At 43.7% G+C, this 27,284-nt stretch overlaps 5 protein-coding genes across 5 annotated transcripts in view; 1 reads left to right on the forward strand and 4 right to left on the reverse strand.

The window, feature by feature from the left end:
• Positions 1 to 1,534: 1,534 nt before the first annotated feature.
• On the reverse strand, positions 1,535 to 8,563 carry LOC132784650 (uncharacterized). The gene is made up of 4 exons (XM_060790408.1): positions 7,198 to 8,563; positions 6,895 to 7,137; positions 6,374 to 6,830; positions 1,535 to 6,316 (listed from the first exon to the last, which is right to left on the reverse strand). The coding sequence occupies exons 1-4, from the start codon at positions 8,013 to 8,015 to the stop codon at positions 3,650 to 3,652; spliced, it is 4,185 nt and encodes a 1,394-aa protein (XP_060646391.1). The 5' UTR covers positions 8,016 to 8,563; the 3' UTR covers positions 1,535 to 3,649.
• A 458-nt stretch (positions 8,564 to 9,021) lies between these two features.
• Positions 9,022 to 10,613, forward strand: LOC132785037 (zinc finger protein 14 homolog). The gene is made up of 4 exons (XM_060790996.1): positions 9,022 to 9,267; positions 9,346 to 10,040; positions 10,117 to 10,251; positions 10,316 to 10,613. The coding sequence occupies exons 1-4, from the start codon at positions 9,124 to 9,126 to the stop codon at positions 10,611 to 10,613; spliced, it is 1,272 nt and encodes a 423-aa protein (XP_060646979.1). The 5' UTR covers positions 9,022 to 9,123.
• Positions 10,614 to 10,827: 214 nt separating this feature from the next.
• On the reverse strand, positions 10,828 to 14,960 carry LOC132785200 (uncharacterized). Its single transcript, XM_060791193.1, has 10 exons — positions 14,714 to 14,960; positions 14,288 to 14,658; positions 14,116 to 14,232; positions 13,620 to 14,058; positions 12,958 to 13,556; positions 12,632 to 12,719; positions 12,186 to 12,568; positions 12,015 to 12,131; positions 11,492 to 11,930; positions 10,828 to 11,430 (listed from the first exon to the last, which is right to left on the reverse strand). Exons 1-10 carry the CDS (start codon positions 14,768 to 14,770, stop codon positions 10,828 to 10,830), a joined length of 3,213 nt encoding a protein of 1,070 aa, XP_060647176.1. The 5' UTR covers positions 14,771 to 14,960.
• A 155-nt stretch (positions 14,961 to 15,115) lies between these two features.
• Positions 15,116 to 17,103, reverse strand: LOC132785036 (probable cytochrome P450 12a5, mitochondrial). The gene is made up of 4 exons (XM_060790995.1): positions 17,017 to 17,103; positions 16,563 to 16,954; positions 16,391 to 16,507; positions 15,116 to 16,327 (listed from the first exon to the last, which is right to left on the reverse strand). The coding sequence occupies exons 1-4, from the start codon at positions 17,071 to 17,073 to the stop codon at positions 15,286 to 15,288; spliced, it is 1,608 nt and encodes a 535-aa protein (XP_060646978.1). The 5' UTR covers positions 17,074 to 17,103; the 3' UTR covers positions 15,116 to 15,285.
• A 733-nt stretch (positions 17,104 to 17,836) lies between these two features.
• Positions 17,837 to 27,284, reverse strand: part of LOC132787361 (serine-rich adhesin for platelets) — a 37,591-nt gene continuing 28,143 nt past the window's right edge. The window contains exons 3-8 of the mRNA XM_060794362.1: positions 22,187 to 25,454; positions 20,121 to 20,825; positions 19,911 to 20,056; positions 19,710 to 19,847; positions 18,867 to 19,642; positions 17,837 to 18,807 (exon numbers count right to left, since the gene is read on the reverse strand). Coding sequence (XP_060650345.1) covers positions 18,390 to 18,807; positions 18,867 to 19,642; positions 19,710 to 19,847; positions 19,911 to 20,056; positions 20,121 to 20,825; positions 22,187 to 25,358 — 5,355 coding nt within the window. The 5' untranslated portion in view covers positions 25,359 to 25,454 and the 3' untranslated portion in view covers positions 17,837 to 18,389. The remainder of the gene's footprint in view (positions 18,808 to 18,866; positions 19,643 to 19,709; positions 19,848 to 19,910; positions 20,057 to 20,120; positions 20,826 to 22,186; positions 25,455 to 27,284) is intronic.

Below are 27,284 nucleotides of genomic sequence, written 5' to 3' on the forward strand. Positions count from 1 at the left end.
AATATTATTTGGCGCTATTTAAATCTAATGTAAAATGCATATAAAACAAAATAGTTAAATTTACATAAAGAATATAATTATAAATATAAATGAAAATGAAAATGAAGAAAAATGCAAACGCAAAAAAAAAACATAAAAGTATTTAAATGAAATATAAGTAAAGGCAACTAATTAATAATGACATTAAACAACAAGCACACGCATATTACAATTAACGGTATTATTATGTATATTTAAAAAATATTTATTGCATATTAATATTATTATTTTAAACTTAAAAGTTTAATAAAAAACACAAAAAATTAAAACTGTTTTTCTTATTGTATTCTCAATTTCTTGTGAGGCCTCAAAAGGATATCCTTGATCCTTAAATCCTACAATGTTTGTTTATTTCGATCCATTTAATACACACAACAAGCCAAGTTTTGTTCAAATTAATAAATATATATTAAAGTTATGAGTAATATTAGCTAAAGGATATTCTTTAGTTAGTTCTTCTTCTTCTATATCCTTTCAAATTTGAGAAACATTTGTGTTTTTGTACTCATAAGCAACATTTCTATCGATTGGCATTCAAAAATTTAAAAAATTCGACAAAATTTTTTTTTGAAAATTTTACAAGGGGGAGGCATAGAAAAATTGTTCAAAACTCCAAAAATCGGCTGTAACTCCGCCATTTGAAGGACTAGAGCATTGTCCTTTGGCACGCAGATAGTACTTATCCTCAAACTTCGAAATGTGAAGTCAAAAGGACGAAAGTCCTTACAGGAGCCGAGATAAAAGGACTTTTTCCTATAGAGAAAATTAGCTATAACTCAGCCGTATCCTTGCGTATCCTGACCGGCCATATGTCAAACAACTTCTATTCACATAGACTATCAACTGGCCAAAGGACATTCAAATCGTCCTTGTAGATTTCGAGATATGCAGGACTTTATGTTTTTCGACCATTTTTTCAAGCTCTCACACTGAAAAATTTCAAGTCCATGATCCTTAGATGACCCCATAGTTTTTTGATGCCAATCGATAGAGCTTATTGTTGTGAGTATCGGAAAACAAGTCCTTTTAAAATCTGCAAGGATATGGCCTAGCTATAAGCATTACAAAATTCGTCCTTGAATTACATATTAGGCTATAACTCAGACGTTTGAAGGACGAGATTGATGTCCTTTGGCATGCAGATAGTATTTATGATTCCTAAACAGAATAAGCAACCCAAAGGACGAAAGTCCTTACAGGACCTTAAATAGGCGTTTCCACTTTTTGTATAGAATAAACGTTCTTATTCGGTTGTATCCTTGAGTATCCTGGCGAATTGCGAGACAAACAATTCGTCTTCATCAAGACTATAACAACAACTAAATAAAGAGTATTCCATAGTCGATCATCGCCAAGTTTGGCGTTGCTTATTAATTGAATACACATGAGCTGTTTCTTTTTTATAGGTTTTTTATTGACTTTAATTGTTTTCTGTATTTCATTCAAATATCTTATAAAAAGTACAGTTTGGTTCGTTTATCTTTATCATTACTCATGTAAGTATGTAACTATTGTGTGTATATTGTTGTTTTCCATTTGTTTATCAAAGTGTTCCCGGTGAAAATATCGTATGTACTCGTACTTCTAGATGGGGAGGAAGTCTATGCTATCAATCTATTTGTTTTTGTTTTATTTTGTATTGTTAAAGCGGTAACAGTTGGATGTAAGGGACGTGCATATCGACTTACTATAGTTACAGATACACATAATCCTAGATACAGATACATATGGATAATATTTAGTTGACTGTTGTGGATTTAGCTATTGTGGTTTTGATGGTTATTGTGTTTATGCTTGAGTTCTTCTGACTACTTAATATGCGAATAATCGTTTGAATCTGAGGTCGATACTCGTAACAAATTCAATTGTTTCCCTAGTTGTAGCTTTGTGTATTGTAAATGAGTGTATAATTTGTATATAATTATTTATATAGCTAACTCATCGTCATCATCATCGTATTAATGCCTTTGTATGTGTATAATTTTATGGTATATGGTATATGTATATAATTGTTTTACAATAAAGCCTGAGGCACATTTACGATTTATGTATTCATTTGTTTTACAATTGTTTTTTTTTTTTGTTGTTTGAATATTTTTTTATGTTTTGTTCTGTGTTTGAATTTTACTTTGTTTTACAAACAAATTAACAATTAAATTTGTATCTCGGTCTGTGTTCAATTCGTGATTTACTTAAATGAAATGCTGAAGTCTAACTTTGTTCAAAGTCGTAGAAACCTATAACATACTTGAATATATAAACTGAAGAGGTTGATTGTGGGGGGGACATTGTTGGTAGGCATATCAATATAAAAGTAAAAGTAAAAGTAAGAGTTATCGAATAATAGAACGGTGAATTATTGTAGTACATTAATAATTAAACTTAGAGAACTAGACACAATAAAAGAGCGACTGATAGCTCTTATCGTGCGTTTCCATTATCATTAAACAAAACACTTTCAATAACAAACAAACACTTAATTCTAATTAAAGACCGACCATCAAGACTATGGCTTAGTGATAGACATTGGGTAGAAAAATATAACAATTGAATAGAAGGAGGAAAGTTAGGAGAAATACATTATAGATATAGATAGTATAGATAGATTAGTTAATAAAATCGAAAGATACGTGTTGACAATAAGATTTGATAACAGAATTCTACACACAATTACGACACACTTGTTGTTTTTTGTTTGATAATTGTTACAGAACAAGTTGCATGTTTGTTCAGGCCCTCTTAACAATTTCTTTTTCTTCTCCTTGACTTTGTACCTTAGAACTATTATGTATAGCTTTTCTTTTTTAAAGGGGGGTTGTAAAACAATGTTGTGCCCCAAATGGGGGACCATTTAAAATGTTACATTTACATTCCATTATATTTTATATATAGTTATGTGTGTATATGTATAATTGTTTTTAAAACCGCTGCACGTTGAATTCATTCAGACTTTAAGTTCGTTTCATTTGTAAGGTTCTTTTACTATATCTTTTTTGTTTGTTTGTTTGTTTGTTTTCGTTCTCAAATCGAGGGTCAACAGTAAAAACTATGCAACTAGACAAAAAAAATGGCAAACAACATTTGCCAATTTTCTGCTTTCTTCATTCATCATGCTTAATAACAATATGCAGTATACACTGTATCTCGCCAGACATCATTACAAATACTACATCGATACATACATATATAACAAGGGCCTGAGGGATGCTTGATGATTGGTTGAGGAAGGTCTCAAGGACATGCAAAAACACGCGACATTCAACTGCCTACATTTGTTTTGTTTTCTAATGTTTTTTGGACATTTTTGAAACCAATTGGAGCTTACTTTAAATATTATTATTAGAGAGGAAGTTAGGCGTGTGCTGATAATTGCGAAGAGAGAGCTCATTGCAGGAGACAACGTTTAAAGGTACTCGTAATTGAACACAACAATTATTATTGTTAGGTAGACACAGATTCTAATCTACAGACAGGCAGATAGATAAACTTATAGCTTGTCCACATGCTGCAGCAGACATTCAACGACCTGCTCCTCTGTTTCTGGCTGTGATGTGGCTGCTGCATCTTCTGTTTTCTCCGCCTGCGTTTGAGCTTTCTCTTCGTGCAAATTCTACAAATTATCGAGCATATCGACCGCTCCAATCATGGCCTCCACATCGCTGCTATGCGGCGGCGCATCATCGATCAGCGTATCCGTGCTGAGAGCGAGGACAGCATCCGCTCCAAAAGCGGCGACAGCTGGCGAAGGCAGACTATCGATGGTGTTGCCATTGATCAGGAAATCGCGATGCAGCTCGACGGGACTGTAACGAAAGCAGGGTGTCGTTATGGGCGTTGTTGGCATCGATTTCGATATGTCCATCGCTGTACGCGAGCTATACGATTGCCCGCCATAGCCACCCACGGCGCTGGAGGTCCAATTGAAGGCGGGCGAGATGTTGAAGAACCCGCTGGCCGCATTGCAGCTGCCGTTGGTGGTGTTGAGGCTGTTGCTGTTGCAGCCCTGTTGCTGCGATTGCTGATGTGGCAACGGCGTCGAGGGCACCGAGCGGGACACTATTCCTCCCGCTGCACTGCCTGCGCTGCTGTAGCCGCTGGAGGAGCCAGCCGATGAGCTGCACGTTGTGGTCGTTTGGATGCCAGTGAACTTGCTGTTAAAGTTCGGTGAGATAAGTGCGCTCACATCCACATCGTCGTAAAGCAGACTCGCGGAGACATCGACATCGCCACCGCCCAGCTTCGACTGCTGACTGTTGCTGTTCTCCGAGAAGAGCACATCTTTCACAATGCTGGTCACCACCACATGACTCATCTGTGAATTGTAGCTGGTTGCGGGTGATTGGTTGCTGCTGCTGCGTTGCAGTTGCGACAACGGCACCGATTGCGAGCGTTGCGTTTCATTTAGCTCGATGTTTGCGCCACTCAAGGCCAGACTTGTTTCCAAATCCATCGAGTTTTGATTGACCAACAGATCGACGTTGTTATTGATGCTGCTGCTGTTGTTGTTGTTGCCGCTGCTGCCGTCGCCAAACTGGTTGTTGCCATTGAATGACCAATTGGCGCCCATGCACTGCTGCAACAGCGATGGACTCGGTGGTGCCGAGGCCGAACTGCTGCTGGGATAACTGTAGACATAGTTGCGTCTGCGTCGATGTCCAGCGCCAATCATTGGATCTCCGTTGCCGTTGTTGTCAAAGTCCAGCGACTGTTGTTTGGTTAGCAGATTGGAGCGATGTCGCATACGGGTTAATCCCGGACTTGCAAAACAGTTTTGTTGTCCAGTTGTGGTTGCTGATGTTGCTGCTGCTCCTGCGGTCGGATTGCTGCTGTTTGTGTTGGGGGAAATGGGCAGAAAAATGCAGTTTTTGTTGTTGCCATTGCTCGAGGCATTTGTTAGACTGATTTTGCGTTTGTTGCTGTTGTTTGTGTTTGTGTTTGGTGTGTTGTTGTTGTTGCTGCTGCTGCCGCGCAGCTGCTGATGTTGTTGCTGTTGTTGTTGTTGATGCTTTCGTGACATTAGTGCCAGAGACGCTGAGGCAGAACCCACAACATTTGCCGCCGCTGTCGCCACAGTTGCTGTTGTTGACAATGGCATCGAACGACGCATCTGCTGCAACTGTTGCTGTTGTTGTTGCTGCTGCAGCTGTTGGTGTTGCTGCTGCTGCTGTGGCTGCAGATGATGTTGCATCGTTGTTGCCGTTGCCGCCGCTGTGGCGGATCGTGCATTGGCCGCTGTCGCTGCCATGGCCATTGCATTGCTTAATGCAGTGGCCGCAGCAGTTCCAGCTTGTGGATTTCTGTGTTGTTCTGCTTGAGCATCTAAGGAATTCAGTTGTTTTTCCTCAGCGTCTCCTATCGGAAAATATTGAAGCAGCTCGGTATCTGGCCCCTCGGAATTCTCCTCCTCATCATCGCCGGGCAGAAAATAATCATCCAGCTCATGTTTGTCCATATTGCAAATGCTGATGACACGTTCCCGTGGCAATCCCAGATTCTCCGGCAAATCGGAGTCCTCTGCTGCTGCCGCCAATGCGGCTGCATTCTCTGCCATTATGCGCTTGGCACGCAGCAACATCATGTTGCGCGAGGCGACCTTCGGTGTACTGCTGTTCGTGTCCAGGCTGCTTGACGGGCTCACTGAGCTCTGATGATTCAACTGTGCGGGTGGACCCATCGACAACGGCGCCACAGTTGCTGCAGCATTCTCAGGCGGCGGCTGGGCAGGCGGCGGTGGCGTTGCTGCCGTTGTGGTAATCACTGGAGGCACAAGCATGGTGTTGCTGGTGCTGCCGCTGCTCGGTGAATTGGCCCAGAAGCCTTTCGTTTGTTGGGCCTTTAGCACTTTTTTGCAGAAGATGTTGCTGGTGTTGTACTCCTCGGTATCGGCCTCATCCTTGATGATCATTCCACTGGGCGATAATGGCGACTGTTGCGCCGCCTGCTCCGTTTGCAGTTCCATTAGCTTGGGCGTCAGATTGCGCACAGCATTGCTGCGCTGATCGGTGGCCAGATTCATAGGCAGCACTTGCTGTTGTTGTTGCTGCTGCGGTGGTGGCTGTTGTTGCTGTGGTTGCAGCTGCTTGATTGATGTATAGCCACCGGGCGAGTCTATAATCTCCTGCTTGATCTTTAATAACTGTTCCGTTTTGTGTTCATCGCTGGCTGCCTCCTGACTGCTGCCCGCATCCTGTGCGGCATTTGGTTGATTGCAACTCGATTCCGAAGATGTTGAGCCTTTGCGCTTCTTTTTGCGTCGCTTCTTCAACGGTCCCATATCCTGCGAAAAACACAAAGCATAAGTAAAGTTTAACAGTTAAATACATCAACAGTTTACCGCCAGCAGACGCTTCTCTTTGGGCTCACGAGGCGTGTATTTCTTGGGTGCCAAGCCGCCCATAATCGCTGCATTGTTGGTCTTGATGCGAGTGGCCAATTCAGCAACGCTGTCCAGCTTCGTGTTGAGCAGTTTTTCGGCCCAATTGCGCACCACATCCCAGGAGCCATCGTTCTCTGTACCAGCTCCCAAGCTGCCTGCTGCGCTGGGCGATCTGTTTAACTGCTGCGCTGCGCTGGCTTCATTGAACTCAGCCTCATCCAGCGGCTCATCCTTGCACAACTGCGGCAGCTGTGGTGGCGTCAGTTTGGTGGTCTTCCGCATGGCCGCATAGCAGTAGCGAGAATTGCCACGCGTGCCCAAGCGACGAGGACGCACGCCGGGAAACACTTGCTTCATAACCTTGCCAAAGTCCGCCGTGGACAGCGGTTTGATGCTCAGGCGTTCGCAGTAGGCGCTGCAATTAGATAAAGAACAATGAAATGCAACTCATCTTAAATGCTTATTAGCTCGATGCTTACATGTAATCATTGTAAACGTCCTGCTTTGGTATGGACACCTGAGCATCGTGCTCCAGATGGGAACGCACCCAGTTGATGGTATGATTAATCTCAGAGCGCGTGCCCAGCGGATTCTGTGGTTGTCTCAAAGGATCTGTGTCTGCGCTTTCTCCAGGCAAACGCAAATAGAGAAAGAGTTTCTCGATGGGTTTTAAGCCCGACACGCTCTCTAAGATTTGGGCAATTTGCAGCTTAGCAGCGTCACTGCAACAAATGAAGATTGTTTAAATATCTTTTTAGGTTGTTAGTGGACAGGTTACTCACTCGAGACTGGCTTCGATGACCTGCTGCACTCGTCGCATCTTCTCATCGTCACTAGACAAAGCGCTCATCACATTCTCCGCAATGGTGGCATTGATTGCGCCACTGGGCGCTACAGCTGGTGCCGCTGCAGCTCCAGCTTCACTGGGATGCGGATGTGCTGGTGGAGGATGCCTTGCCACTGTTGTTGCTGTTGCAGCTGCTGGTGACACTGCTGCATTTGCAGCAGCATTTGCATTCATTGCGTGCATGATTTTGCCCAGATCCAAATTGGCATTGCTCAAATTGAAGGCATTGACAAACGCCAGATTACCAGCAGCTGAAGCCGCCACAAAGGGATTCGGTGTAAGAACTGAAGTGGCGCCTGCGGCAGCAGCTGAGCCAGGCGAAGGCGTTGGCGTCATATTTGGAAACACGGGCGGCACAAAACCACCACTAGGAGCAGGTACATTTGTGGTTGTGGAGGAGGGCGACACCTGCGCCGCTTGCAGGTGTGGCTGATGCAGTGGCGATGATGCCACTATGGTTAAAGGTGATGATTTTGCGGGTAGCGTATGCGGATGCATGTGAAGCGGTGGCGCCTGAAAGCGTCCAGAGGTGTATGTGGGAATGTCCGTGTGAATTGGTCCCGTGGGTGGCGGTGGCACCGCAATGGGAATGCCATATGGACTAGTTGCAGTTGCCTCATATATGGAATTGCTACTTGAATTGGGATTTGGATTGGGTTGCTGATGTTTTGTTGGGCTTCCTGCTGCCCCCGCCGCTGCTGCTGATTTCGTCGTCCACTGCGCACCACTAAGCTGGCCATGCTTTTCGGACATGTTAGCAGGCTAGGCTAAGGCCACCAGCAACCACAGCTGTGTTGCTCCTCCACCACAGCACAGCACAGCACTCTTATAAGACTTTCTAATTTGCACGTCACTTGTGATTTTCGTTTTGTTTTGTGTCTTGTTATTCTTTCCACTTGTTATTATTGCTCTCGATTCGCTTGCAAGTTCAAAGCTTACGCACTAAATACGAAATTATACGCTGACGACGCGACGCGTGTGCTTTAGGAGATGAAGATTGCGAAGTCGATAACTGGCGCGACGGACATTTTGGCGACGACGGAAGATACGACGGATGTGAACGACGACGACGACAACGACAACGCAAGATAATAAACCATTTTCGCTGCGCTGCTAAGCGAGTGTAAAGCACGCACACGCCGTCAACGCCACGATGAAAATTCCCGTTTGCTTTTGTTGTAATTCCAATACGCGCACCCTATTTTCTAATAAGATAATTACAAAATATATTGGAATAATCCATTTTTTCGCGGAGATAAGAGTCTCCGTTCCTTCTGCGTCTCGAAAAATACACACGTTGTGTGACCAAATTCCGAAGCTATGTAATGTGCTAAATGTACTAAGAGCACACAATTGTAAACACTGTGTTGCACTTCGATAATTTTGTTGAGGCTTGGTACGCTGTTCACATAAGACATGCGGCTCGCACCTTAGATTTTGATAAAAATAGCAATCAATTTATAATTTCTAGAGCAAAATATTATCATTGAAGTTGTAATATTGTATTGTATTCTTGCAGTTGGTAGTTTACTACGAAAGAAGACTCCTTTTTTAAATTGTGTATTTTATTTGTATATACAAAATGACTGTTAAAATACATCGGATAAGTGGTAATAAAGTAAACATTTAAAATTGATTAACGTTAATACAGTGCGGCAATTATTTAAACTATCCAACTCGTTCTAATCATTAATCATTAAATAAATGTTATCAATATGTGTTATCGATAACAAAGTAGTAGTCGTTATCGCTACTCAGGAAAAATGGCGATTTATTAAGACGACAGACGCTTTACCTTTACACAACACAGACAGCAATTTTAACACTAAAATACTGTTCTAGACAGAAAATTAAACAAAAAATGCGCGGCGAACTTGGAACAAATATTTGCCGAGTGTGCCTGGAACCCAACCAGCGCTTACAAAGGATTGATGAATCACGTGAGGAAGGCGAGGAGACACCTAATGAAATGCTTATACAGCTGCTGGGCATTTCATTCAGCAAGGTAAGTTTTAATAATGCAATGTAAATTGTAGTAAAGTTTCAAAAATTATATCATTATTATCACAATTGCTTACTGTAGTTAAATGGCAAAGAACAAATTCCCGATGGAATTTGCAAGCAATGCAAAGTGGAGCTCAACATGGCATTTCAGTTTCGTGAGAAGGCGCTACGCAAGCAAGCAGAAATCGAAGAATATTGCCGCGAACTCGGACTATTGGACGATGGCGACGATTACCTGGTTAAGGAAGAACAGCATCATCATCAGCAAGCCGAGGACGAAGAAATGAATGAATTTGTGATTAACGAAACACCCTGTGGTGAAGCTGAGGCCGATGATGGTGCACAAAATGATGAGTATCTGGAAGTAGATGGCACGCATGAGCAGCAGGAAGTCATCACCGATGACATCGAGTACTTGGAGGATAACTATACCATTGAAATGAATCCGGAACACGAGGATGTTGTGCTTGAAGCCAAATACGATGACACTGCCACAACATCGGATATTAAACTGCGTCGTGGGCGCACACGTTTGGGCTTAAATGTGCTGAAAGCAGATCATGAGGTCCAGCAGACTTATGAGATATCTACGGCAAACGCAGATATGAAACCACGACGAAGGCGAGTACGTGCTGGTCTGAATTCGTTGCGCACTTCGGATGGCACAGAGAAGGGTGGCTACGTCTGTGATGTTTGTGGCAATTTCTATGAGAAGCGTGGACGAATGATGGAGCATCGTCGACGCCACGATGCAGTTTATCAATACCAGTGCGAGTAAGTTTTTGCTGACTAATTATTATTAAAATTATGAGATACAAGAACATACAAATTCTTCACCTATTCATTGCAGACTCTGTGATGCCAAGTTCCAAGTGCGAGAACAGTTGCGCAAACACATGTATTCGCATACGGGCAGTAAACCCTTTAAGTGCAGCTACTGCAGTCGCCAGTTCTTTTACGAGAGCGTACTGAAGTCGCACGAAAAGTAAGTATGGTTAACTGATTTTGTATTCTTTCTCTCCTATCAATTCTGTTCATTTCTGCTTCAGTGTGCATCGTGGCATCAAACCTTATGTGTGCAAGGTCTGTGACAAGGCATTTGCCTACGCTCATTCACTGACCAAACACGAGCTGATACACTCGGACATCAAGCTGTATCGCTGCGATTATTGCCAAAAGGATTTCCGATTGTTACATCATATGCGACAGCACGAGGAGACCAAATGTCATCAGAATGCGGTGATGCTGGCCGAAACACTTAAATACGAACGCGAAGAGCAAGAAGTGGAGCTGCTTGCGGTGGAGGATGTTAAGTTTCGATTGTCCCAGCAAAATATGATCGCATAGTAATTTCTTGGAGCATCACAAACAATATCCACATTTTACTCTTAAGTAGTGCTGCATTATAAAATTATAAAATCAAACCTAATCTTTTAGGTCTACTATGCAACATAATTTTGTTCGATTCGTTTTAATTATAACCTAATCATAAGGTCAGTGAAGGTAATAAAACTATGCTACTAATCATAATATAATTCTGACAAAAATAGCTTTAAAGTTTTTAGTATTCCACATCCATAAATTTGAATTGAAGGGGAATGTTTGGCACACTTATAAGCTGACTTTTGAAAGCTTTCTCCGTCGAGTGATTAAACTCAATATAAAAATTTCGAATAAGTCGCGCAATACCCAGCTCCAATTCCATTTCGACAATTCTTTTGCCAATGCACATGCGTGGCCCAAAGCCAAAGGGCAAATAGATAAAAGGATTGCTTGGTTTAAGAGCATTTGGACACTTGCTCTCAGTGCTTTGCTCTTTTGTCTGGCGAAGCCAACGCTCTGGAAGAAACTCTTTGCTCCTGGGAAAGTACTGGTCATCCATATGTAGGCCTTGGGACGTCATTATAACAGCTGTTTCTTTTGGTATCTGATAACCATTTAACACTATATCTGATTTGATGACACGGCTGTTGCCGGGAATCAAGGGAAAAAAACGCAGTGACTCCTTGATGCAGGCCCGCAAATATGGCATATTATTTAAGGAGGCTTCTGTGAAATCCGAGTCCTTATTGGGCAGAATGCGGAGCACTTCTTCGCGTAGTTTTGCCTGCTTTTCGGGATTTTTGGCTATGGATAAGAGACAGCCGGTAACAGCGCTTGTTGTCTAGAGTAAAAGAACATCAGTTTTGACTTCATTATTATGATATAAACATTGTGAATCTTACCGTATCCACGCCAGCCATGATCATGTCCATGGCCATCACAGTGGCAATCTTCTTGTCGATTTTCAACAGTTTCTCCAACACACTCTTTTCGTGCTCTGGCTTTTCTGTAGGTTCGTGCTTCAAACGCTCGAGAGCTTCGTTGACAAAGTTCCCACTCACTTCCTGGATGTTGTCCAAGGCTTGCATAGCCCGCTTAAATTGCGGCGATGGTAAGAATCGCCAGAAAGATGGTCTTAGTTCAATTTTAGCTGCCAAGGCAAAATATTGATTGATGCTATCAAACAGTTTCCTTAGTTGAGGATCATTGCGATTCTTATTTATCAGTCCCAACTGTTTATCCAGAGCCACTACTGAAACAGATTCCAAGGTCCATCGATTGATTTCCTCCTCAAAATTCTCGGGTACCTCTAAGGTGTGGCGATCTCTGATTTCACGAATTCTTTTAAAGGTATAAAATTACATTTGCAATTTGATTATAGTTAATCATTTATTTATAATCATGTAAATAAAGTATTTAACTTACCGCTGAATGAATTCCTTGTTGACGTTCGACAACTTTTGGTAATAAAGTCGCACAATTTTCGGTTGCAGCATGACGGGATTGACTGTGAAGCGAAATTTGGCCCACATTTCACCATCTCTGTAAGACAATACTTAATAGTTTGACATCAATAATTCTTCTCTTTCTACTCACGTGGATAAGATGCCCTCAATGCCCTGATAAAAGTCCTTGCGATATTGGCTGCGATGAAAGTCCATTATAGATTTACCCTGTCGCTGTGGCCAAGGTCCTTCAACTCGTACGATTTGCTCGAAATGAGCCGGATCATTTGTAAGGAGATACTCTTCTTTGCCTAAAATGCCCGGCACTCTGTAGAGCGTACCAAGACGCTTGTGCAGATCCAACATGACGTAGGGGAACTCCTTCTTATAGTATCTTCCACCTGGCAGCATATAAAGCAGGAACTGCGCCTTACTCACTTTGGGTATCGTATTATATGGTCTTGGTCGTTGACATTCCGATGCCGCTTCAATTTTCCCTGCACTCGCTGTACTTGCAACACATATTTGTTGACACTAAACAATAACAATAAACAAATAAATGACTGTAATCTGAAGTGCAATAAACAAATTTCAAACCTGTTGCAGTGGTAAAATTTGTAACAATTGTCGAAGTTTAGCTTGCCGACCAAACATAGTGCTGTTGTGTCTAATTTGGAACTGAGCGCTGAGTTATTCAACTGTAAAGTTGTTATGGTCTTGTCAGAGATTCATTGAAAGAGAGCGAGAGAAATGTAAAGTTTTTTTTTGTGATTATGAGAGAGTTCCAAACTTGTTCTAAATGTAAATATGAAAAAAGAAGATAACACGTCGAAGATAAAATACTCTTTTTTTTTGTGATTTAGATTTTCAAAGTAATAAAAAGATTTATTTTAACTCTATTTTATAATACTATTATCTTTCAGTATTCCACATCTGCAAACTTAAATTTCAACGGAATGTTTGGTACATTTATAATCAAACTTTTAAATGGTTTCTCCGCTGGGTGATTAAACTCGATATAAAAATTACGAACAAGCCGAGCAATGCCCAACTCCAGTTCCATCTCGACAATCCGTCTACCGATACACATGCGAGGTCCATACCCAAATGGAAGATAGATAAATGGATTACTTGCTCTCATCGAATTTGGACATTTGCCACCCGCAACTTTTTGATTGTTCGATCGTAACCAACGCTCCGGAAGAAATTCCTTGCTTCTGGGATAGTTTTCGTCACTCATCGTAAGTCCATGGGATAGCATTATAATTGCAGTATCTTTGGGTATTTGATAACCATTAAGTACAATGTTCGATTTGATAATACGACTGTTGGCTGATAATAAAGGATAATGACGAAGTGCTTCCTTGATGCAGGCTCGCAAATATGGCATATTCTTCATGGAGTCTTCTGTGAAATTAGATTGCTTTTCAGGTAGTAAACGAAGCACTTCCTCTCTTAGTTTTGCTTGCTGTTCCGGATTTTGTGCAAGGCACAACAAACAAGCTGCAAATGTGCTAGCAGTCTAGGAAGCAAATGTTGATTAGGTAATCTCTAAGCTCAAATATTTATATTAATTTCGTCTTACCGTATCCACTCCCACCAACATCATGTCCATGGCCATGACAGTAGCAATCTTCCTATCAATCTTTAGTAGCTTTTCCAGTACACTCATCTTATGTTCAGGTTTATTGGATGATTCGCGTTCTAAGCGCTCCACAGCTTCATTTACATAGCCAACAGTTAGTTCCTGAATAGTGTCCAAAACCCGCATAGCTCTCTTGAATAATGGCGTGGATATATAACGCCAAGGGGAAGGCTTAAGTTCAATCTCAGAACCAAGAGCGAACACTTCAACGAGACTATCCAAGAGTTTCTTTGCTCGCGGATCATTGCGATTGTCTTTAAAAAGTCCCAACTGTTTATCCAAGGCAATCACTGAAACACACTCCAGAGTCAAGCGGTTGATTTCGTCTTCAAAATCATGAGGCACTTCAAAGGTGTTGCTATCGCGTATCTCACGAATGCTTTAACATATAAAAGAGTATTGCTATTTTTAAGAAATTTAAGATTAATAAGTTTACCGCTCAATAAATTCCTTATGCACATTTGCCATCTCTCGATAATATAATCTAATAGTTTTGGGCTGCATCAGAATGGGATTGACAGTGTAGCGAAATTTTGACCAAGTTTGTCCCGTGCTGAAATTAGTAAACTACTTAGTACTACTGTATGTTATTAATTTGAATAACCTACGTGGAAACAAGTCCTTCGACGCCTTGATAAAAATCCGATTGGTGCTTGTTTCGGTGATAGTCTAATATTGACTTGGCCTGTCTTTCCGGAGAGGATCCCTCAGACCGATAAACTCGCTCGAAATGAGCTGGATCACTGCACACAAGATACTCCGCCTTGCCCATAATGCCTGGCAATCTGTAGAGTGGTCCATGTCGGCGATGTAAATCCAACATCATGTCTGGAAACTCCATTTTCGCATATCTGCCACCGGGGAGCATATAGAATACAAAGTTCAATAGTCCCACTTTTGGAATTTGTTCGAATGGTCGAGCCTGCTCCCACTTCGTATATTTAGTCCTTAGTTCCGTTGAAACACATATTTGTCGCCGCTAATCGAAGATATTTTTAACTATATATTTCGATATAGTAAAAATCTTTACACACCTGCTGTATTCTTGTTGTTCTTAACAATTGTCGGAGCTTTGTGTGGGGTCCTAACATTCTGCTGTCGTGCTTAACTTTGAACTGCGTATAAAGCTAATCAACCTCAGAGTTTATAAGCTTGTTGCATTCATACGTTTAATTGCTTATAAATATTGATATGATATAGTAAAAGATTTGAACTTACACTACACAGCAAGGACAAAATCTTAAGATACATTTTTGGGTGATCTTGATATATTGATGCTGATATTTCATATCTAATTTTTCTTTTTATTTTATATTGTTACTATATTTTATACATTTTTCAAATCATATCAATAAAATATAAATGATTTTTTTAAGAAATTACTTGTATAGCCATTTCACTCGTATCTTATCATTAAAAACATTTCAAAAGTGATATTAAAATGATTAGTAAAACTTTTATTTATCAACAAAGGCATATCAGCGATAGCTTATCAGAGAGATATAGCCGTAACGGTCAAACATATAATAAAAACATGTATTATCTTTTTACACTAGTGAGTATCTAATCTATATTTTATTGTCAAAACGCAAAAAGTTGGGTCTGCTCAGTTTTCTACATCGGTGAATTTGAATTTCAGGGGAATGCAAGGCACATTAATAAGCAGATTCTTGAACGGCTTTTCCATGGAGTAATTGTACTCGACATTATAGTTGCGAATAAGTCGAGCGATGCCCAACTCCAATTCCATTTCGACAATCCTTTTGCCAACGCACATGCGAGGACCAAAACCAAAGGGCAAGTAGGAGAAAGGATTTGTGGTTTTAAGGTCAACAGGACATTTGCCTTCGGTAGCTTCTGTCTTGGACTGACGTAGCCAACGTTCGGGCAGATATTCCTTGCTCCTGGGATATAGACTGTCATCTTTATTGAAGCCAAGGAAGGACATTATCACAGCCGTTTCCTTTGGAATCTGATAACCATCTATAATCACATCTGACTTGGTCACTCGTATATTTCCCGAAGTCAAGGGATAAAAACGAAGCGCTTCCTTGATGCAAGCTCGCAAGTAGGGCACATTCTTCATGGAGGCTTCTGTGAAATCGGAATCCTTATTGGGTAAAATGCGCAGAACTTCTTCGCGCAGCTTTGCCTGCTTTTCAGGATTCTGGGCTAGACACAGCAGGACACCAGTGAAGGTCGTTGTTGTTGTATCGACGCCAGCCATCAGCATGTCCATGGCCATGACAGTGGCAACCTTTTTGTCAATCTTCAGAAGCTTTTCCAGTACACTTTGTTCGTGCTCTGGTTTGTTGGATGGCTCGCGTTCTAAGCGATCCAGAGCCTCGTTAACGTAGCTCACAGTGACTTCCTGGATATTGTCAAGGATTCTCATCATTTTCTTGAAACCGGGTGTGGGAATATAACGCCAAAGTGAAGGCTTTATTTCAATGTCGGCAGCAAGAGCAAAGAAATCGGTCAGATTCTCGAAGAGCAGCTTGGCGCGTGGATTATCGCGATTTGTGTTGATCAAACCCAATTGCTTATCCAGAGCAATCACAGAAACTGATTCCAGCGTCCAGCGATTGATTTCCTCCTCAAAGGTATCGGGCACCTCGAAGGTTGTGCTGTCGCGTATATCTCGAATGCTTTTAAAGGGATATCAACAAATGTAATACACATTTTTTAACTATCTCAATGTTTTTAGTTACCGCTGAATGAATTCCTTGTTCACATTCGACATCTTTTGGTAATATAGACGCACTGTTTTCGGCTGCATCATGACAGGATTGACTGCGGAACGGAACTTCGACCATACTTCTGCTTGACTGTAAAATATTCATTTAAAAATTCCCTTAAGTGGAAGATTTTATAGTTACTTACGTGGCTATGAGGCCTTCAACGCCCTGGTAGAAATCCTTTTGATACTTATTGCGGTGGTAATCCACGATCGCGCTGCCCTGTCGCTCTGGCCAAGGTCCTTCAACGCGAAAAACGCGCTCAAAATGACTCGCATCATTCGATACAAGCATCTCGTCCTTTCCCATGATGCCCGGCAGTCTATAGAGATTGCCTTTACGCTGATTCAGATCACCCATGATGCTGTCAAATTCCTTTTTGTAGTATTTCCCACCGGGCAGCATGTTGCCCACAAAGTACGCCAGGCTCACTTTGGGTATAGCTTTATAGGGGCGTGCCTCATCCCACTCCACTCGCTTCGATTCGGTTGCCTCTGTTTCTGCAACATTGACACTGGCAGCACTCGTTTGTTGCCGCTGTTCAATATAAATGCGTAGTCCAATAATTGTATGTATATCAAGTAGATATTGAAACAAACCTGTTGTATTGCTGTGACTCGTATCAGAGGTCGAAATTTGGCGTGTTGAACAAACATTTTGATTGCGTACTCGCTGGGAGACTGAGCGCAGAGCTGGCGAACTTCGCAGTTTATATGGTCAACGAACAAGCTTTTTTAATTTGAGTGTTTACTATTGATACGACTGTGAGAGATAGGGAGAGCGAGCCAGAGAGCGGATGAGATCGATGGTTAATTGCTGTCAGCATGACACGCCAAATGATAACAATGTTTGTGTGGACGCTCAGCGAGTAAAAGCTTTGCGATATTAACTGTGTGATTATTAGAGCTTTTCATTAATACTCTTTATATTTTGTTTACAATTCAAATATTGAATACTCTTTGAAAATGAAATGGTTGTAAAGAAATTATAAAAAAATAAGCAAAGTTTTCAATTTGAACTTTATATAGATAATATTTGCACACACAGTAATTGTTACTATATTGCTTAAACTACTTTGTATGGTAGAGTATAACTTTTGTGATTCACATAGTACGTAGTAAAGATAGTAAACATTATAGCGAAAAACCTTATCAAACCAAAACAGGCGATTTGTTATTCTGATATTTCTGCTGCGCGGCAAACTGTATTGACAAGCTAATAAACTCTGTTTAGTTTCAATAAATGTATACATATAATATATGTGTTTATATATTTTTGATTAGTTCATCTCTGGCACTTATGCTCTTCTCTCTTTCTTGGCTATCTTCAGTGAGAGTAATTCATTTTGATTTGATCATAGTAGTTGATTTAAACATTTCCAATTAATTGAATCCAAGTTCAATCGACATATCAAACAGAATAGTTAAGAATTTTCCATTTTATTTATTTGCATATTGATAGATGTACAGTACATTGTAAGCTTATGTATGGATATTCAAACAAACACCAATGTTTTTTATTCTTTACAAACCGAAGTTGACTTTCAAATTATTTGTAGTTCTCAACGGTTGTTGTGTAATAAGTAATAAGTAATGTATAAATAGCTGCATATAGAGTAACTAACATTTAAGAATAAACTAGAATTAATTAAAGTTTCACTGCTGACAGAATTATTGCTGCATATTTTTCATATTTTTTTTACAAGACAATTTCCGCGCGTTGTTCGAGTTTGGCACGCTGGGGCAAAGAAGTGTACAAAGTAAGGGCTAAAGGCATTGTCGGATCGTCTTCGTAGTTTTTATCGTAATTGCAAATAGATTTGATCTTTCGACGTATAGTATAATATATGTATCTAGATATGGAACTCTTGCAAGTTCGGGCGTATATCAACTAAACTAATCAAAGGACTAAAAGCATATGATAAACTTGTATAATAAATATTATTTAGCTTTGCTCGTAATTAAGTTATAGATTATTCATGTTGCTGTTGTTGTTGCTGCTGCTGCTGTTGATAGCTGCACACTATCTTGGCCGCATCGTTCATCATCTTGGCCGTGGAGCGTACCAGGAACATCAGATGACATTCGTCGTAGACTGTTAATTCGACTCGGGTGCGCACCAGTCCATGGAGAACTGTGGCTCGCTCCAGATCCAGCCAACGTTGCAGTGCCAGCTCACGTTCCTTGGTGACGCCGGTGAGCGCCACATCCGAGGGACCCCAGAGCACAAACTCCAGCACGGACTTGGCCTTGGACAGCGACTCGGCACGCTCCTGTTGCAGTATGTCGGCCAGTATAGGAGTGATCTTGGTGGCGGGCAGCATGTCGGTCAGCGCACCGTGAGCGCACTTGCAGAGCGTGCCCATGGGCTCATCGTCATCGTTGTTGTTGCTGCAATAAGTATAAAGGTTAGTTAACTGACAGCCGTAGTTATTTAATGCTAGACTTACCCTTGCAGCACGCAGAGACGCGCCTGTGCATCCTTGTTGTCCATGTCCTTGGACAGCACCACATTGGACAGACTCAGCGGCGTCTCCTCGATGGCCTTGGCCTGTAGATTCTTCATGCCATTGACCAGCTGCAGCATTATGAATGCCACCTCTCGCGTCATCACATCATCAAAGGCAGGCATGGGACTGGGTGTGTTGTTTGTGCTCTCCTCGCCACCATTGACAGCTGCATTGATGGACGACGTCGACTCTTCGTTCAATGTGCTCAGATTTTGCACTGAGACCACATTGCGCAATGCATTGCTAGCGCCCGCCTCCTTCAGGCCACTCAGATTTGGTATTGAGCCGCGGAAATTGAAGTTGCTCTTGTCCAGCACTTGAGACTTGCCCTTGAGTATGGCGCCAATCGATTGCAATGTCTCCAGCTGTAGCCTGGGCAGCACTGAGATGGTTGCCTGCAGCAGTGTCACCTCTGTGGTAGGCATCAATGGCAGCTGGTAGCTGGGCACCAGATCGCAAAACTCGGTAATCGGATTGAGCACATCGCTAACGCCGCCCGTCAATTGGCTCAGTTCGCCACCGACGCCGGCCAGCTGATTGCAATCGGCCGAGAGGGCCAAGGTAACTGGCGATGTGGTCCAGAGTGCAGCATGGAAGGCCTTCTTGCCCACCACAAAGGCCTGGGCGCCGTCCAGTATGCTAAAGTCCTCGAAACGCAAATTAATGGCATTGGCCAGCGGTCGCAAAGCGGCGGGCACAACTGGCGTTTGTTGTAGCTGTTCGTAGAGGAAGTTAAGGATTAGTTGAGCTTGTTTAAGTGGGTGTATTTTAAAGAGTACTCACCTGATCGAGGACCTGGGCAAGTGCCTCGTGGTTGGCCACCACCACAGCTGTGTAGTTATCCTCGATGGTCTTGTGCACGACACTGCGTCCTTTGCGCATGCGCAAACGATTCGTGGCCTTGCTGCGGTTCTTGTTGCCCTGAAAGAAGGGTTTAAATGTTAGTAAGATTTTGTGGAGTGAATGGAGATAAGTTCCACTTACCATTGGCATGCCCCAGACGCTGTCGTTGATGTCCGTGGCAACATCGCCGCCAGCCTCGCTGCCATAGTAGCTGTACGGCGCATAGATGTCGAACTCGCCCACCTCGCTGCCCGCATACGAGGCGGAGATGACGCGTGGAATGTTGGCTGTGAATGGGAATTAAACTCAAGTTAGTAAAGGAATAGAAATTGAAATTAATTCAAGACTCACCCAAGCTGTTGTTTAGGCCATAGTTACGCACTGGGCCGTACTCGCTGCGCGTGTAGCTGGCTATCGAAGCGGTGTCCGAGTAGATGTTGTTGCTGGTGTTGCGTCTGCTCGTCTGGTTGAGTCGTTGTCCTGCCACATTGCTCAGATCGAGATTGCTGCTGCGTGTTGGCGGCATCGGAGGCGTCGCTGTGGCAGCAGTTGTTGTGCTTGGTGTTGTTTTGTTGCCGCTGCTGTTGTCGTTGCCCATTTTGACCAGTTCGTACATGTTCTCATAGTCGCGTTTGTCCTTCAAATAACTGTCGATGGTGCTGTTGATCTTGCGCACTGAATCTTTCAAGCTGCTGCGCTGTGCCGTGTCCGTGGCATCGTGAGCACGCTGCTCAAAGATCTCCAGCTTGCTCGATATCGACATCTTGGTCTCAGCCTTCTTGGGCTGCCGCTCGAACGTGCTGGTGCGACTGTTGATGGTCGATGTGGCTGTCGTGGTTGTGGAATTGAGTGCACCTGTTGGGGGCTTCTCGTAGAGGACACTGTTGGTGGCCGCCTTGGACTGATCGGCCGTTACATTCTCACCGTTTGACGAGCAAATGGAGATAGTATCGGTAAGTATGCCGCGCTTACGGACCAGTTCCAACTGCGCTTCACGCTCCCGCATGCTCGCCGTGCGCTCCGGCTTGCGGGGCGCTATCGAGGAGCGGATTTCACCTGTAATTAAAGGCAGGGAAAAAGTCATTGATTAGGAAAAGATATGACAGAGATTGTAAAAGGAATTGTCAGACAATATTGGAATGGAGATCTTAATGTCTTTTATATTATGTTGAATCCCTTAGTTGGCAACTATAAAATATTGTTAGTTCACTGAAGAATATTTGCTCTTTAAAATTGAGTTTATTGTAACCCTATTTCATTCCTATAGAATTCTTTTACTGTATAGCATAATTTTGTTTTTGTTTAACAGAAATCTTTTAAATATCTTTAACTTTTTGTCCCATTGATGATCTTTAAAATCTGAATTCAAAACACCTCATTAATTAGCTGATTTCTATAGATAATTGAGGCTTCTGCATTTTAGCATCTTTTTGTAGATTTGATCACATCTAACTGACTCTTTTTTGCAGCTCATGATTTAGCCATAAGTTATTCGGTTATCAGGGCTAACAGTTGGCTGCATAATCTGCGACACTAATTATGATTTTGACCCAAATTCAACGGCAAATTACAATTCGCGTAATGGTGGACAGACGAAGTCAGACTGCGACCGCAGCTGTGCCCCAAGATGTCTAACAAATTGCTTTGGCTTTACCACGGCCAGAGTCTCAGTCTTAGCTACAGCCACTGATGAGCTGCCCTCCCCTCGTCTCTTCTCACTTTGCCACTTCAGCAGCTGGAGCAGCAGCAGGTGTAACAAGTTCTCGCCACATTGGCCTGACCACAAAATGTCAGCTAAGAAATGGGTCTCAACGATTCCAAACTCTTTCACCGCCAAGCGATTCTCGTTTCGCCAGTTTTCTTCTTGTTGGATGTTCTATGGCTAAGCATTCACCTGTGGTTACCTCATTGGCTCTGTCTCTGTATCTGGCTTTGGGCTTTGGTTTGTTTTCATTTCGATTTTGCGTCGTTGTTGTTGCTGTTGTTGCTGTTCATCTGTAAAACCGACCGCATACTTTGGCTGGCTCACTTAACCTACTTTAATCTGGCTACCTGGCGATGAGACGACGACTTTGGCTCTAACACTGGCCATAAGCACGCGAGATCGTTGTGTGCCCGTTATATTGATTGAAATGCGTAACTTGTTTTGCCTCGCTTCGGTTCTACTTTCAACATTCTTGTCGATAAGAAGAAGAAGAAGAAGGTGCCACCAACACTTGGCAGCACGCTGCTCCACTCGAGAGACTTCGAGAGACCCTTCAGACCCACATTCTGAAGGTCGCAGTGAACGTGATCTGTTTGCGCTTTCTATTCTCCTCGAGTGGAACTGGATCACGACGACCTGGGCGACACCCACAACGTGAAGATGTGCTTGGCATTTGATTAACCAGTGTCCCATTGACACACTTGTCACTTACCCAAATTGGCATAAACATTGTCCGCCTTGGATTTGATGGAACCTCCAGCATTGGGATTGCCGCTAATCTTGACGGAATCCACGCTGCTTGAACTCAACGTTGCTGTCAACTCTGTTTTCTGCTTGCGTCGCAGTTCGGCGCTTTTGGGCGGCGGTGGGCGTGCCGGCTTGTTGACCTCATGGGCGCGTTGTCCCTCGCTGGCACGCAACGGAGGCGCTGGCGGCTTGGCGGTGACCACAGCAACTGTTTGTGCTGAGACCGTGTCGCTGGTCTTGGTGATATCCTTGACCACTTCAACGGCCGTGGGATTAATGTCAATGGGGTGAATGATAACCAAGCGAGGTTTTCCTACCACGCTGCCATCGTCTCCGGTGCAAATCTCAGTGTAGACGCTGTTGTCCTTTTTGGAGAGCGGCTCGTTGGCCTTGTTGCCATTGCTGCCCATGCGCAGAAACTTTTTGATGGAGAACTTGGACTTTTGCTTCTGCGGCGGCGATGCTGTGGGTGACTTCTTGCTGCTGCCGTGTGGCTCCGTGAGGCCAGCAGCAGCCAAACACTCCTCGGACATCGAGAGATGTCGCTGATTGCGTGGCGTTGGCTCTGGAGTCAAAGGTTGCTTCAAATTCAGCACTGAGCTGGCGGATTGCAGCTGCAGTTGCTTGGCTGCATTGGCGCGCTGCATCACAAAGGTGTTGAGACTACGGAACTTGGGATTGATGACGGCACGTTCGCGTTTATCCTTCTCACGTATAACAGGGGCTGCAGCTGCCACTGGCGGCTTCTTGGTGTAGAGGTTGCTGGAAGTTGCTGATGTGGTTGCTGTTGTGCTTGTCTCTGTTGTTGTGCTTGTTGCTGTGGCTGCTGCTGTTGTGGATGGCTCAGCGGCAGCTGCTGCCTCCACCTTCGAGGCCTGCTCGAACTCAACTACCAAGCTGTAGTCACGCTCCGGCGTAGGCGGTGCGCTCAGCTTTGGCTCCGGCGGCGGATTCGGCGCTTTGCCCTTCTTTAGCTTGGCATCATCATTCTTGGCTGACTCAGCGGCCGCAGCTGCTGCTGCTGCTGCCAGCAGATTCTCACTCGATTTGGAGATTGCTGTCTGCAGTTGGCTGATGAATTGTTGCTCAGCGCAGCTCGGCTGACGCTTGCTCATAAAGCTCTTCATGGGCAGCGGACTGACGCCATTATTGCTGCTGCTGCTGTTGTTGCTGCTGCTGACCAATGGCTTTGCAGGCAACTCTGGTTTCTTAAGGCCATGTAGGAAAGAGGGACGTGCATCGCATTTCATGGGCGGCGGAGGTGACTTTGGCAAAGCGGGCAACTGTTGCTCTATTGTCGTAGACTCCTGTTGCTTCGATTGCTGTTGCTGTTGCTCCAGTTTGTTGTCGGGATCTGCACTTCCGTCGGGTTCGCCATGCAGCTCACGGCTCTTGACCGCCGCCTGGTTGCTCGATTGGTCGCCAATCTGTATGTCCTCGTAGTCCGAGTTGTTGGTGCTCGCACTCAGCTTCTTCTCCACCAGCGAACGCTGTTCAATGCCACCTTTCACTCCGCCATTTGGCAGATTCTTGTACTCGCTGCCAATGCTGATGCCAATGCCCGAGTCTGACTCGCTGCGTATCATGTTGTAGGCATTCTCCTCATCGGAGCTGCCATCGAAGCTGCTGCCTGTGGAGTCCAGAGCATCGTCGGAGCTGCACTTTGTCACAATGAGACCATCCGAGGTGATTTTGCTGGTCATAAAGTTGCCCTCGTGCAGATTGTAGCTGGCAGCGCGTGTCTTCGAGCTGAGCAACATGTCTGTGATATACTGCGAACTCGAGTAGTGAGAGGTTGTGGTCTCTGTAGAGGCGCTGGCCACGCCCACCTGTTCGCTGAACTTGCCATCGGGCAGATTCTCGTAGCTGAGCTGCGTTTCGACGACATCGTAGTAGGCGGAGACGCCGTTCTCCGTGTCGGAACAGTTGCTGTCCGTGTCGGAATATTTGTGGCACACGTTCACCTTGGGCTTCGTTTGATCCTTGGTTATGGGCGCGTTACGCGCGATTGGCTTCTTAAGGTCGAGAAATGGCTTCGGCGAATCGCTGAGTGCGCTCAGTTCGAATTTGATTTTGCTGCCGCTGCTGTGGTTGTTGCTGCTAGCAACAGTTGTTGTTGTGTTGGCTGTGCTAGAGTTGCTCTCGCTTTGCTTTTGCTTCTGCTGCAGCGTCTCGGAGATTTCATCGAGCAGCGACTTTTCCATGGCACGCTCAATGGGCGGACTGTCCTTGCCATCACGAGACGAGACTGTTGCTGCTGCTGTTGTTGTGCTTGTGGCGGCCACTGTTGTTGTTGTCGTTGTCGATTTGACCAACGTTGGGGTCAATGTGGTGGTCACCTTCTTGGTCGTGATGCTGCTCTTGATGGCAACAGGCTTCGCTGTCACCGTTGTTGTTGCAGCTGTCGTTGCTGCTGCTGTTGTTGCTTTTGCAGTCTCTGTCTTGGCTGCTGCTGGCGCCGTCTTCGCTGGCGTCGCTGACTTTGTCGGCTGGCCAAAGGGCATCACATTGATCGTTAGCGTTTGCTTTTTGCCCTCCTTGTCCACTTGTGGTGCGCCCAGCTTAAGTGCCGCAAATGACTTCTTAATGTTGTCCTGGGCATCGCCCAGCAGATTGCCATTGTTCATATTGAAGTCAGTGTTGGCGCGCGTGATGCGCTTCAGCTCGACGGCTTCTTCGTCGTCGGTTTCCGTGATGGCCATGTCATCGTGCTCATTGCCCAGATTCATAAAGTCATGATCATCATCATCATCGTCATCATCCTCTGACCACTCGCCGCCATAGCCAATGATCTCATGCAGCTGCTTGGGAAAGCAAACCTTACCCGATTTGCTGCTGCTGCTGAGTTTACTAAATGTGCTGCTGCTGCTGCTCGATGTGGTTGTTAGACGCACGCCGAAGGCCTTCTTGATGATGCTCTTCGCCGGCGTCTTGTGCTTGTTGGGGTAATCAGTCTTTGTGTGGCTGCTGTCTGAGGATTTCAGGGCACTGCTCAGCTTGCCGCCGCTGTGCTGTGCGGCTGCTGCAGCGGCAGCAGCTGCTGCTGCTTTGTGCTCATCCTTTGACTTGAAACAGTTCGAGCAGAGATCCTTCTTCCACGCATTCTGCGTAAAGTGTGAACAAATCGAGGATGACATGTTGCTTGAAGTCTGTTTGCTCTGGCTGCTGACGATTGCTGTGGCTGGTTGCTGTTGTCGCTCTTGCTGTGTTACGTTGCCACCTTAGGCCATATTCTGCAAAAGATTTAAAGCGAAATGAGCAATGAGTAATGAGTTATGTATATTACAGCTGCGATTAGCGCATCAACATAAACAACTAAAGATAAAATAAAGAAAAAACTTTCTTTGCAGCCGTTGCCGTTGCGCAAGCCCTGTTGCTGCTGCTGCATTGGCCAAGTCAGCAATTAACTTTCACTGTTATTTGGCAGAGAGTCGCAAAGTAAGTGCAGCTTCTGCAGCATGCCACAAACAGTATTGAATGCAAATAAAGAGCGGCCACAAAATTCGCAGTAGTCAGTAGCGATGGCAATTTGCATTAGCAATTGTTGGTTGGCCATGTGCTTGGCCAAAGCATCCATCAATCTTCATCTTGATAATGAAAATTATTGAAATTTGCTGTTGCTGTTGGCTGGTTGCAAGCTTGGGCCTTCACACAGAGTTTGTCACATGGCCAAATCGACAAATGCTCAAAGCTTGACTCGAGGTCTGACTGCTCTTTGACTCTGATTGCTGTTGGGTAATCAGTTGCATGTCTTTGTTGCTGTTGCTGTGGTTGGTGTTGCTGCTGTTGGTTAGTTAGTTTTTGGTATTTGTAGTTTGTTGATGTTTGCGCTTTAACTTGTCGCATGTGTAAATTGTAAATGACTTTCTAAAATTTTGCTCAAGCAACACTGTGACTGTCCAATGTGTTGTCATCGGCAACTGCAACAACATCTGCAATGACTGCAATAATCTAATGCCAAACTGGTTTCTAAATAGAATTACTTGTAATTATATCGTTGAGTTCCTTAAGCAGTTCTCTTTTATTCGTTTCTTTTTGGTTGAAACAAAGAAATAATGCAATAATTACGCGTTCTCACGTCGCTGTTGCTGCTGCAACAATTTGAAGATTACTCACAGCAATCAGAACAAAGAGAGCTGCTGTGAACAATGCAGCGTTATGTCTTTAAGTCATTAGCCCTCTTTAGCACCCAGCACTAATTGGTAAAGTGTTGTTGCTGGCTGGCTGGCTGTCTGACAACAGCAACACCAACGGCGACAACACCCACAGGGAAAATACCAGAAAACAATGAGAGATGAGAGATGACAACAGCCAAAGTTTTTGGCCACTCATTTATCAAAGCCAAACGAAAGTTGACCCATTGTTAAATGTACAACTTCTTGTGGATGCTACGCTTGATTTTTGCAGTAGCTCAACGTTTTTTGCGTTTTTGGGTCAGCTAAACGTTAATAAACATAAATCTTTGCTCTTTGCTTAATGCAATCCGACCGCAAAAAACAATTCGCATCGTTCGCAATTGCATAACCAAACTGTGGCATGCAAATCTGCTTCGATGTTGCTGCCTCTGCCTCTGCGATGTTGCTGCTGTTGTTTTCCATCTTTTTGCATATCGCGTTTGTTTTACAGCCGTGTTACACATAAATTTGCTCAGGTTGCTGTTTGCTTGTTTGCTTTTTGTTTCGTTAATTGTTTGCCATTTTTTTCTTTCACTCGATTTGCATATTTTGCAGTTGCGGCATCGATTGCCAATTTGTTTATGGCCTGCATTCTCAAACAATTTGCTAACTGCAATGAGGCCAAGCTGTGCACACAAGGGATCAACTGTGTTTTTGTCCTCCCCCTCAGCGACATTTTTGTTGTGGAAAAGTGAAACACATTTGCTGCAAATAGTTGTGGTTATTTGACCAAAAATGGCAACATCCGATCAACATCTTGTTTAGCTTGCTGCTTGGAACTCTCGCCACAAGGAATGCAGTTCCCCAAGAGAAAGAGAGAGATCAAAGCAACTGTTGCTGTCGCAGATATGTAACACAAATAAATCTGCATAAATTTCATGCATGAAG

Source organism: Drosophila nasuta, chromosome 2R (assembly GCF_023558535.2).
Source record: "Drosophila nasuta strain 15112-1781.00 chromosome 2R, ASM2355853v1, whole genome shotgun sequence".
Classification (NCBI taxonomy): Eukaryota; Metazoa; Arthropoda; class Insecta; order Diptera; family Drosophilidae; genus Drosophila; species Drosophila nasuta.

What these genes read in the sequence shown, in the direction of transcription:
- LOC132784650 (XM_060790408.1), bottom strand. Translation starts at nt 8,015, where the DNA reads ATGTCCGAAAAGCATGGCCAGCTTAGTGGTGCGCAGTGGACGACGAAA. An exon ending in GACGTTTACAATGATTACAT is followed by an intron (nt 6,831 to 6,894) that starts GTAAGCATCGAG and finishes ATCTAATTGCAG; the next exon opens with CGCCTACTGCGAACGCCTGA. An exon ending in AAGAGAAGCGTCTGCTGGCG is followed by an intron (nt 6,317 to 6,373) that starts GTAAACTGTTGA and finishes TGTTTTTCGCAG; the next exon opens with GATATGGGACCGTTGAAGAA.
- LOC132785037 (XM_060790996.1), top strand. Translation starts at nt 9,124, where the DNA reads ATGCGCGGCGAACTTGGAACAAATATTTGCCGAGTGTGCCTGGAACCC. An exon ending in TGGGCATTTCATTCAGCAAG is followed by an intron (nt 9,268 to 9,345) that starts GTAAGTTTTAAT and finishes TGCTTACTGTAG; the next exon opens with TTAAATGGCAAAGAACAAAT. An exon ending in GTTTATCAATACCAGTGCGA is followed by an intron (nt 10,041 to 10,116) that starts GTAAGTTTTTGC and finishes TATTCATTGCAG; the next exon opens with ACTCTGTGATGCCAAGTTCC.
- LOC132785200 (XM_060791193.1), bottom strand. Translation starts at nt 14,770, where the DNA reads ATGTTAGGACCCCACACAAAGCTCCGACAATTGTTAAGAACAACAAGA. An exon ending in GAACAACAAGAATACAGCAG is followed by an intron (nt 14,659 to 14,713) that starts GTGTGTAAAGAT and finishes ATCTTCGATTAG; the next exon opens with CGGCGACAAATATGTGTTTC. An exon ending in GTCGAAGGACTTGTTTCCAC is followed by an intron (nt 14,233 to 14,287) that starts GTAGGTTATTCA and finishes TACTAATTTCAG; the next exon opens with CACGGGACAAACTTGGTCAA.
- LOC132785036 (XM_060790995.1), bottom strand. Translation starts at nt 17,073, where the DNA reads ATGTTTGTTCAACACGCCAAATTTCGACCTCTGATACGAGTCACAGCA. An exon ending in GAGTCACAGCAATACAACAG is followed by an intron (nt 16,955 to 17,016) that starts GTTTGTTTCAAT and finishes TATATTGAACAG; the next exon opens with CGGCAACAAACGAGTGCTGC. An exon ending in AACAAGGAATTCATTCAGCG is followed by an intron (nt 16,328 to 16,390) that starts GTAACTAAAAAC and finishes TCCCTTTAAAAG; the next exon opens with CATTCGAGATATACGCGACA.